Consider the following 11,502-nt stretch of genomic DNA (forward strand, 5'->3'; position numbering starts at 1 on the left):
TCTGGACCCCACATTCAGTCCCTCCTGTCTCTGCAGTGGAAACTAAGGGTGGCCAGGCTTGTATCACATACAGGTGCTGAGCTAAGGCTTGCCTGGGTGCCAACGGGTTACATAACAGCTGAAATGAATCTGAAATATAACCAGACATTTCAGTACTATTCCCAAGTTTTACCATTTCAATGTCTTTTTTTGTAATTGTATAATATGAAGCTTTATATGTGTGAGCATCTTCCTAAACACTGACTGAATAATCTTATATTGATGAGTTGGATCAATATGACCAAAGAAGGGGAATTTCTGTTCATCCAGCACCACTCCTGAGAAAGAATGCTCTCCAAACTTTATGGAATTTGAATTATGGAGAAAAATGCTAATGTAATAGACTGCTACTGGATGATTTTTCAGGAAACCCTTTCCTTTATTTGTAAAATTATTTTAAATGTGCATCACAATGTGATGAATGGTCGCTGTGGCCATCCAAATAATAAACATCTGAAGTGAAATTAATGTTTCCTTGTATTCCATTCCTCTAAATTTGACAATTTGCTGCCTAGCTTTTCATATTCCTCCTCTTTTATTGGAATATAAACATTTGTACAGGTTTTCAGGGAATTAAGATGTAATCCCATAATACAGATCAGTCTCTATCTTATTCTTCCCCCCTCCTCCACATATTATGAGTGCCATGGATGAAGAACTTGTTCTCTCCCCAACCTGCCCCAGTTTCCTATATCCCTTGCTCTGGGAAATTAAATACATGATGTCCATCTGTTTCTCCAGTCTGTATGGTTGATTCATGTGGAGCATCTGGACCCTGATGGGGCAACAAGCCTTTTCTTTAGAATTCTAGGACATCTTCTGGGTGAATGGGTCTGTGTGTGTGAAATTTTGGAATGTTAGCTGCTGTTTTTCATCATGTGGGCCTCAAAGAAGGGAGAATGCAGAGAGCAAAAGCATAATGCAGATGCATCCTGGAAAGGGCAGGGTGAGGGAGGGAGAGAGAGGAAGAGAGATGAGTAAGACAGTAATCTGGGTGATCCCCAAAGTTTCCTTATAATCCCCAGGTTCAGCTCTGCCCTTCCCTTGGATTCTGTCGAAGGAGACCCTTCCAACAAATTCTCTTTATGTTTCAATTTGCTTCCATTCTTAATAACAAAGGATAGACTATACCTTTCACACTCCCCCAAATTTCTGGCAGAATTTACTTTTCCTGTCATATACATATATCATAGTGGTTTATATTATATTGTTACATTTAATGTATTTTCCTTATGAGAAACAAGAGCAATAGTAAGCTACTTTATTCACTCAACATTTATTATTTATTCTTTCTCTTACTCTCTGCTAAATTCTATGTTGATAATCCACAGTTAATAGTCTCTGGAAAAATACAACAAAAAATAGAACCTGGAAAGCACAACAAAAAATCATCAACTTTTTTTTTTAAGTGATGTATGATGACTAGGGTAAGCACAGTGTATTATGGGAAGGGCAAAAGGCAGTTGCTACTGGATCTATGTGCAACTTTGATCAAGAAATCTTTCTGCTCCTTGAGGTCTCAGCCATGGAGCCTGTTGGTAAATGTAATGAGGGGAAGAAACGATGTAGAGGAACTGTCTCCAACAATTTTTAAATTCTAGAAACAACTAAAAAGATTTTAAATCATCATTTAATTTCCCCCACAGTGCCATCTTTATAAAAGTCCGCAATTTGTCTCTGAAAGGAGCCCTGAAGTTTTCTTCAATAGCTGGTCACTTCCCAGTGCTCCCATGTAGGTTTTCCTCCTTAAGAGACTTTTCCTCCTTAAGCCGCTCATTCTCCCTCAAAGAAGAGCATTTGCTTGGGGAGAGCTGTCCCTGTAGGAAGGAAGGGTGATTTGAAGAGGTGAAGACTCAAAGCCCTTTGCTGGCCCTGGTGTGAGCCTCACTGCTTGCTCTCCAGTCCCCACCATTTCCCGCCACCAACTGTCCATGCCACTAACCTGCACTGTCTCTCCACGGGGTGAGGTGGAGTCTTCTTTCATTCATATCCAAGCCAGGCCTTGAGCTGAATAACCGTGTGTCTGTCTTTGCTTTTTGAGATGTTTTCTTCAGGAGAAAATTGCTCATGGACGCTGACTGCCTTGGCCTTGCTGGAAACTTGGCTTCTCTGAGGATTGCTGGATAGCAGTTCACTGATGCTAGAGGAGCTCACCCCCGCAAGATCAGTTCAGATTCTCATTTACTTTGAGACTGAGCCCAACAGCGGCGAGGTGAAATGCATTCTTGTCTTACCTCTAAGGCCTAGCAAAAAGAAAAAAAAATCCTTGGACATCAAATACAATCTGTGAACCTCAGAAAGGGAGACATTTGGGTCACAGGGTTTCTCTAATAGCACATTTTTAACTGGAAAAATGGGGGGGGGCAGATTTTTGCTATGGTTGGAGAGAATCTTGGACTTGATCCTTTTTTCCTTTCTTCCAAGGAAGCTGGAGCAGGAGCAGTGGGTCAGGAGCAGGTGATGACTTCTTTCCCAAAGCGTTCAGGGTTGGATTTCCTCATTCTTCTTTCAGGACATGCACGGACTTTGGTGGTAGGGTTTCAGGAATGCTGCTCCAGGGAGGATGCTGGATGATAAGGAGCAGGAAGGTTACTAAAAGTAGTTGAAGTGAAAGGGGTTTATTGAAAGGATAGAAAAGGATCTAAGGAGATCTGAGGTTAGAAGAAAGATGGCTGGATTTCTTGTGAGTAGGAGTTCAGGGCTAGAAGCCAAGGATAATTCATGTCCTTGATCCTTTATCTCTCCAAAGTGCTCAGTGTCCAATCTGGGTGTTGGCCTTGTGGTGTGATCAGTCTTCCCTTTTATTTCAGCACACTTCTCTGCTTGGGCTTCCAGGTGACTCCTCAGTGGCAGTCTCCCAGTTTGGGAGACCACAGATATGGCTTCCTTAGCACCCACTGTCTCCTAGAAGCAACTGGGCATCTCATTCAGATGCCAGAGAGAGAACATCTGGCAGCCCCAACTCATCCAAGTCAGGCCACGAAGGTCATGGGAGTCTGGTACAAATGAATCAGCAGCCCTGGAACCCAGAGGCTGTCCCTGTTCAGTCAACTGAAAGGAGAAAGAAACAGGACTCCATTATTCACAGTATCAGAGAGCTTCTCCTAGCGGAAGACCACAGATGATACCATGTTCCTCATCTTGAGATCACCTTGAATAGCAGAACACCCTCCAGTAGAGGAAAGAAGACTTTCTTCCCAAATGGCCAGGAGGGTTTGAATTTAAATCTTACTGAGATTCACTTAAAGTAGCTTATTCAACAAGATGAATGACAAATAAATTACATTTCATTTGAAGGTATTCAGTCATTCCTTTCTCAATTATTGAGGCCTTAATATGATCACGGTTAGCTTTAGGGGCTACAAATGAAAACTTTCAGTAAGGGAAAGAGGAGAAAAGAAGAAATTTATAAAAAAATCTGAGTTCTTGGAGAAAGGAAATGCCTAGAGGAGAAAAGGATGCAGAGAGAATATATTGTGGTTGATGGAAAAGACAGCTTATTGCATATTTAACAATCCTATAGTCAACAGAGCGTTTTCTTAAACTCCTCCCAGCTGGACATCAAACAGCCCAAGGCTTGGCTTAGTAACTAAATATCTGTCTTGAATAGGGAAGGCAGAGTGCTTGCCCCTACAGGAGGAAAAAGAGGAACCAAATTTGATTCAGCACCTGCTCTCAAGACAGCATCAAATGAAAAGACAATTTCAGATGTCATCCAGGAAGCCTGTGGTGAAAGCTGAAAGGGAGTTTCAAAGTGCAGAGAGGAGTCAGGTGGGAAGCTGTGAAAGTCTAGGGTGGGCATCAGTGATGGGCAGATGATGGCCATCTTCAAAAGGCACCAACCAGTTTACCTGTTTGGTTCCAACTTAGATTGGTGACATTTAGCATTGTAACAAATAGCATGGTAACTGCCACTCAAAACTGACACTGTCCCACTGGAACAGAATCTGGAGGCCCTGTGGTGCCAGGCATCAAATCAATAGTTGCAAGATTCTAGGGAGATGGGAACCAGGGGATGACCAGCTTGCAGGAGTATCTTCAATTTTAACAAGTGGAATGGTGGCATAGTGCTTATGACCCAAACCTGGCCTCAGAAAGGACCTTAATAGGGTAGAAGACTGGAGATCCAGATCTGGCTTCTGTTTGGATGGGCCTGAATGCCATGATAAGGAGAATGTTTACTAGGAACTTAGTGGAGAGTGATCCACCCCAGGGACAATGACTCAACACATATCTCTTCAACTGATAAGTGGTCAATACATTTCAAGAAGCTCCACCTGGCTGATGTTGTGGATGAGGATGCTGTTTTGACTTGGTGCCTTCCCTCTGGCATATGGAAGTCAGGGAATTTGGTACCGAGAGCCATGTCCCCAAAGCTCATAGACCTGGAAAGTGGAAGAGACTCTTAGTGCAGTTACACCCTCTCAAAGACAGTGACTTGGTCAAGTTCACATTGTCCATCACAGAGACAAGCTTCTACTTCTTCTTGGTGGCTGCGGAAGAGGAAGATAACGCTTGCCAATCAGAGGCCAAGATGGCAGTGGGGTGGCATAGGGAGAAGGGAGGCACATCAAGACCGGAGAAAGTTGCTGTGTTTATTTTCTTCGATTTTTTAAAAGAGGTACAGTTTCTGAAGACTTATTCTGGCTGAGTTGCCTCCCTTTCACTTTTTCTGGCCTTGCTAGGGCTGAATTAGCGGTGCAAGTGGAAAGGCGCGCGCCCCTGCGGCTTCAGAGGCGCATCTTCCCTGAGCAGAAGGAAGGAATCTGGCACCTCCTCCTAGCCGCCCCCAAGGGCCGCGGTCTGTCCCCAGGCTTCCCTAAGTTCACCAGGCCCGAGGGCTCTACAGGACGGAATTCCGGCTAGGCACGGTGAGGGCACGGGTGGGTCCCTGTGTTCCAGGCAGCGGGCCCGTGAATCCGCGGCGCAGCCCATCTATCTCCGCAACCCTGCTGGCGGCGCCGCGCTCGGTTCGGAGGGTGCTTAGAGACGCAGTGCCACGCTGGGGAGGGCGACCTGGCGCCGAGCTGGGGAAGCGCGGGGCTGTGGGCGCCTCTCTCTGGGCACACACATTCAGCGCCGCGCGATCTTGGGGGGTAGGTGGCCTCAGACCTTGTCAACCAGCAGTGTTGTGAGTCCCGCTTGCTACCGGGTACGTTAAACGTCAGGCAGGAGCTGCTTAGCTGGGGTCGCTGGGGTCACCGGACGCCTTCTGCTCCTTTACCCCGGAGCCGGCGGGTCGAGCTTTAAGCCAACCCCAGCTGGACGCTGTGCTCCTATAAATAGCTCGTGGGTGCCCACTTCGCCCTCTCCCGGATGCGTGAGGAGAGAAAGTTGTGCACAGGGACTGGGGAAGAGAGACCCCGCCAGCCCAGCTGCCCTGCACCTTGGAACTGATCCCAGGAAATTGTGCTTTCAGTGCGGTCTCGCCGCTGCCTACCTATGTCGGAGTGACTCCAGGCTTCGGGGAATTTTTGACCAAAGGAAAGCGAGAATGGCCAGCATCCTGGCTGCGAACACAGGCTCACGTTCTTCTCAGCCCAGGAAACACCTCCAGCCTCTGTAATTCGCCCCTGCGCAAGCTAGACTCACACAGGACCTACACTGCACCGCTTGGCCCCCACCGCTCTTGCGGCTTCTCTGAGTCCTCACGGTCTTTCCTGCTCCGGGGTTCATCTGGGGGTGCTTGGGTTGGAGCTAAAATTTATTTATTTATTTTTCTATTGAGGTGTGATTGTGAGAGCTTGGAGACTTTTAGATGTGGAAGAAGAATAAGGGTGGGTGCAGGGGCCCCAGGCAGGGCTGATTCTTGGGCTGAGGAGGGTAGATAGGGATTCTGCATGAGCTCCTTAAAGGACAAAGGTAACAACAGAGCCAGCGAGAGAGCTCGAGGGGAGACTTTGACTTCAGCCCACAGAATTGGTGGAAGTGTGCGCGCCGCCGCCTTCGTTCCTGCAGCGCTGTCCATCTAGCCACTGGCATCTTTCGGAGCTCCAGGATCCCAGGGTTGGAGGCGACGCCGGCAAGCAGAAGCCCCAGCTGGCTGCCGCTGCCATGGGCTCCGTGCGCCAGGGGCTGTCCGTGGTGCCGGCCGTTCTGCTGGCCCTCACGCTGCCAGGGCTGCCCGTCTGGGCGCAGAACGACACCGAGCCCATCGTCCTGGAGGGCAAGTGTCTGGTAGTGTGCGACTCGAACCCAGCCATGGACTCCAAGGGCTCCTCTTCTTCCCCTCTGGGGATATCTGTCCGGGCGGCCAAATCCAAGGTGGCCTTTTCAGCCATGCGGAGCACCAACCACGAGCCATCAGAGATGAGCAACAAAACGTGCATCATTTACTTCGATCAGGTTAGACCCCAAGGGATTCGGGGCACCCGGAGTCGGGTGGGCGGTTGAGTGGGTAATCTCAAGGAATCTCAGATAGGGGCTGCCTGGTGGGGCTAAGCTCCTTTGATTGGGATGTGCGGATTCATTTAGACACCCGCCTTCCCAAATATGTCGGAGCCTGAAACTTCTGATGTGACACCCCTGGCCCACCCCTGGCCCTCATTCCTTCTTGGTCTCTAACTGAGGCTGCAGCACGGTGGGGGAGAGGCTTGGGAGCGCAGAGGCCGGCCCCTAGAGCACAGGACAAGTTTAACAGCAACAGGTCAGGGGGATCCTGGGGAATCTGGTCCCTGGAAACGGGGATCTCCTGGGCAGAGCTTCGCCCCTTGGCTCTGGCTGACTCCGCTGCTTGTGTGGCACAAGCTGTTCTGTGATGCCCTCGCGGACTTCGGATAAATGTTTGACTTGTTTCTCCAGGTGGAGAAGCTTCTCCCCCAAGAGAGATCCGGGTCTCCACACCCTGAGTAGAGATCTGGCAGGTGGCCGCAGAGGATGGCTGGGGTGGGGATTGGGGGTTCAGATCTCACTTCTCAGTTGAGAGGCTGAGGTCCTCTTTCACGATCTGGGCGCAGCTGTGGCTGCTTAGAGTAGGCTACACGCCCTTCCTGCGGACCAGAGAAAAGTTGCTCAGGAAGGAGGAAAAGGAATGGGGAATCCACAAGGATCCCCCAGGGAAGCGCTGGGGAGATGGTTCCCGCTTCCTGGGCTTCAGTCCTTTCAGCGAACTGCAAATCACTGGGCAAAGACAGACAGTGAGGTGCAAGGCAGGGGATGGAGGCGAGACTCCTGAACGCTGGGTCTTCTGTTTTGTTTTGCCGCTTGGTGCTCTGCGGTTTGGCAGTGATGAGAAACCCCAGGATATCAGCTTAGCTGGAGCAAAGCGTCCTAAGGAAGAAAACTGACTCCAGAGTTTTCATTTTAACCCGAAGGGTACCCAGACTCTCTTAAAATTCCAAAGTCACACTTCAGTCGTATGCAAAGCACTGTGTGCTGGAGCACAGGTTAAACAGTGCTGTAGGATGTGCCAGGAAAGGATGAGGTGACATTTGTGGTCCCTACTCAATTTTCCTAAGTGATGCCTTCTCCATCTGGTCAAAGACAGAGTATGTCTCTCTGGGGAATTACTATGGAATAGCCATAATTTGTAACTAATTAAGTAGCCCTTTGGGCGTTTTGGTGCTGTATTTTCCAGTGTGATGGAAATAAAGTGGAGCACCATTGCTGGTTTGAATTTTGATGCATTAATTAAATGTTGGAATACTGTGAGCATCCTGCTACCCTCTGAATGGAGTGTGCTTTTCAATTACCTTCCTGTCAATTAGAAGAGGAGAAGGGTTTGCTCTTCTGTGCAGGGAGCCACACATCTTGGAGACAACAAGACTCATTTAGTTATAAATTTGATGTGCCTGGATAGTCCAATTACCATGTAGAGTCAACACCCTGCTTTACATGTAGTCAACACTAATCTGCTATTTCCATTATTGCTAATGAATTATACTACTTATATCTGAGCCAGGAAGTTCCTCCTAAGCACCTGAAATTATTTTAAATGTGCTTGAAAAAAAATTCTTTGTGCAGCCTCTGTTGGGGATTATTGCACAGCAGGTGACTTGTTGAAAGATCATCCATCATCAGGTCAGAGAAAAGAAATTTGATGCTTACTGGGAAGAGGGTGGAATCTCAATAAAATCACACACCTACATGTATGTTAAGGCAGGCGTTGAACCTGGTACACCTGCCTGACTGTCATGGCACTGTTGCTCAGAGCCAGTAGTGCATTTTTAGGAAATTATGCAAGAGGCATGAAAATGTATTAATTTTGACAAGAAAGCAGCCTTTAAAAGACATTGTAGCATATTGCCACTGATACTTAGAGAATGTATCTTTATAGGGATTTCTGATTTTTTTTGAATGCCACTTACAGATTATGTCTTGGAGAGATGTGAAGAAGCCCTTGTTATTTTACTGCCCCCCTTCTCGTAGGAAGCGACTGACCTATGTGGCATTGCAAACCTAGCTTATGAGGTCACTTATGGAAATTCAGAGTTAATGCTCTAACCAGAAGAACCATGCTGAACATCCTGGGCTACAAAGCCCACTGCTGCCCTCTTCAAAACAGAGCCTTGTTCCACTTTTCATTTTTCATTTTTTTGGGGGGACATTAAATAAAGAGCAGATGATTGATAGGAGGATAAGGTGTGACACTGAGAGGAACACAGAAAGGCCACCTATCCCACTGTGCCTCATTCACTCTCTATTCTTTGGCACCCGAGAAGGGCTGACTCATTGCCAAAATATTACAATTCAGGTTTAGATGGCACATGAAAAAATAAAATGGCCATGGATCTTAGGAGAGCTCCGGTAGAGGCTCAGGGAAGGGCCAGGCATTCATATTACTTTATGCACCAACCGTTCAGTGTCAAGGATTATGTCACACAGAGGAGGGGTACCCATGGCTCTGTGTGAGATGTCCAGGGATGACTGCGGAGAGACCACAGATGTCGATTGGCTGGCTTGGAAACCTCATTTCTGGATATTGCAAAGACTTGTGGATGGTGGGAATGTATCTCCATAGCAGATGCCCTTTATCTGATTCTCAGAGCAAAATTAATACTTTAAGCCCTCATATGTTTCTCAGATGTTTCCAGAACCATTGAACCCTGCTAGAAATTGAGGCACAAATACAAAACATTTACTTTATTTTTTTTTTCTGTACTGTTTAAAAGAAAGAGGAGCCTTCCAATACACAAGTGTGTGGTCCAAGTCTCTTAAGAGGAAAGATGTTTTATGCTCTGTGGTTACTGAAGTTAGTTTTTGAGGAAAGAGGAGGGAGGGAAGGAAGGAAAGATAAAAGGCAGGAAGGGAGGAAGGAAATATATTTTCCTTATAGAAAAAAGTATTATAATAATTTACTGTTATTTATTATTTTTGTTTATAGATCCTAGTTAATGTGGGTAATTTTTTCACATTGGAGTCTGTCTTTGTAGCGCCAAGGAAAGGAATTTTCAGTTTCAGTTTTCAAGTAATTAAAGTCTACCAGAGCCAAACAATCCAGGTATGTGTTCTGACTCATTCTCTCTGTCTCCCTAAAAAATTGTGTTTATCTCTAGTGGGTTATGTTTTTAAGTATTTATTCAAAGATGTGTTTTCATCATTAAAATAATCAGCCATATTTATAGTTTGTTTTTTAAAACACTTCATTTCCAATTTTCTTCTTTATATACAATGCCTATTGAGGCATGTAACAAAAAGCACGTAGAAAAGCAAAGCTATTACGTAACTGATATCCAAACATTTAAAAAATATGGTTTGGTAAAAATTTAGTGACACAAATCTCTTTAAGATCTTGATTTCGTTTGGTGCATGTAAAAATTATTTGAACTTGTAATGAAAAAACTTATAAAACCAGCAGAGCTTTGCAAGTTCATTTTAAGTAAATAAAACAAATTTGTTCTCGTTTAAAAAATTATGAGATATAGTTAACTATCCACATAAACTTGTGGAAGACAGCAATTAGGTATTCTTTTTAAATGAAATGTTGCATTTACGCTTTAGTTTACCCTCTTACTTTGGTGGTAGTGAATTCTTATCAGTTGCGGGTACATGATTGGAAGTAGGCCTGTGTTGTTCTAGATAATGGGCTTGCCCTCCCACTCAAAAACAGCAATGGAGCTATTTTCCTGTGATATTGAAATATGCTAATGACAAATAACAAGAACACATTTTAATGGAATTCTAGGGTAACATTTTATCTTATGCTTGATAGTTATTTAATCTATTATGACCATGGGAATGGTAGATTACACTCCATCTACTTATCCTGCCTAGAGAATGGCTAACTTGGTCAGTCTTGGATTTAATTCACTTCATATTACTTCTAAACTAAAAAGGAGTGACTCTCTAGTAAGCAAATTTACTTTCATGGGAAAACTTTTTCCAAGCTCCAATATTTAGAAATCTATGTAATGTTTGACACACAATCAAAATCACAGTATGGGGGAAAAAAGTTAATACAAGTCTGAATCCATTCTTTTGCTAATTATCCATCATTAAGCTTTTTTTTAGTGGCAGTGGTGATTATTTTTAGCCCACTTTTCTTATGAGGGAAAAAAGAAGAAGAAAACACTCACAGGCACACTCATGTGCACGCACTCTGTTATTTCAAATGATTTTCAGAGCTGTGTAGGTTGTAGTTGGTGGAAACCTGCAAAGGAATTAGTAGACTCTGGCTGCATCTGGTCTATCAGGTCCAAGAGCACTGGAGGGCTCCAAGCCCCGCCCTCTTCATCCCAGAGGGTCTGTGGAGGATAAGGACAGGAGTAACCTTAGTGGGCATGCTGAGAAGCCCATGTTCACAGGACTTCCACAAGGTTGCTCTCTGGGTGGTATTGTGTGTGTGTGTGTGTGTGTGTGTGTGTGTGTGTGTGTGTGTGTGTGAATGTAAGGAAATTTCTGTGGGAGAAATAAAAAAAATCAATTCAGTAGATACATAATCTGACCCCACAGTCGACTAATTTGAAAGAGGGGGGATATGTTTCCTGGATATTTCACAGTGGGTCATCTCATCCCCTCTTAACTTTAAAGAGAGCTCCGTATTGATTTTGTTTTTCCTTGTAGGTGAACTTGATGTTAAATGGAAAACCAGTAATATCTGCATTTGCTGGGGACAAAGATGTGACTCGCGAAGCTGCCACAAATGGAGTCCTACTCTACCTGGACAAAGAGGACAAGGTTTACCTAAAACTGGAGAAAGGTAACTTGGTTGGAGGCTGGCAGTATTCTACGTTCTCCGGCTTCCTGGTGTTCCCCCTATAGAATCTGACTTCTCCGTTTATCCAGGTGAGGGGCAGCCCACTCCTGAGTTATTGGAAGATCATTTTTCATCCCTGGATTCATGTCCAGGTGAATATAGTTTCTCTTTAAGGATTCTAGACCTGTCCGAACCAACACAAAATTTCAGATTATTTTCATGTGTGTATACGTTTGAATATATTTGGATTGGGACTCAAAGCAGATCATGCTTATCTATGTTCACCTGTAACAGTCAAAAGCTGTCTCAAGGTTTGTTCTGAATTTAAA

The 11,502-nt window shown here is 45.2% G+C and overlaps 1 protein-coding gene across 1 annotated transcript; it reads left to right on the plus strand.

The window, feature by feature from the left end:
- The first annotated feature begins 6,064 nt into the window (after positions 1–6,064).
- Positions 6,065–11,270, plus strand: LOC144374521 (cerebellin-4-like). Its single transcript, XM_078037304.1, has 3 exons — positions 6,065–6,384; positions 9,362–9,478; positions 11,041–11,270. Exons 1-3 carry the CDS (start codon positions 6,094–6,096, stop codon positions 11,236–11,238), a joined length of 606 nt encoding a protein of 201 aa, XP_077893430.1. The 5' UTR covers positions 6,065–6,093; the 3' UTR covers positions 11,239–11,270.
- The last annotated feature ends 232 nt before the right edge of the window (positions 11,271–11,502 follow it).

The sequence above is a fragment of the Ictidomys tridecemlineatus genome, unplaced genomic scaffold (genome assembly GCF_052094955.1).
Source record: "Ictidomys tridecemlineatus isolate mIctTri1 unplaced genomic scaffold, mIctTri1.hap1 Scaffold_73, whole genome shotgun sequence".
In the NCBI taxonomy this organism is placed as follows: Eukaryota; Metazoa; Chordata; class Mammalia; order Rodentia; family Sciuridae; genus Ictidomys; species Ictidomys tridecemlineatus.

Bases quoted from the DNA above. Each gene is read 5' to 3' on its own strand.
- LOC144374521 (XM_078037304.1), top strand. From the start codon at position 6,094: ATGGGCTCCGTGCGCCAGGGGCTGTCCGTGGTGCCGGCCGTTCTGCTG. The intron at 6,385-9,361 runs GTTAGACCCCAA...TTTTGTTTATAG, and splicing joins GCATCATTTACTTCGATCAG to ATCCTAGTTAATGTGGGTAA. The intron at 9,479-11,040 runs GTATGTGTTCTG...TTTTCCTTGTAG, and splicing joins ACCAGAGCCAAACAATCCAG to GTGAACTTGATGTTAAATGG.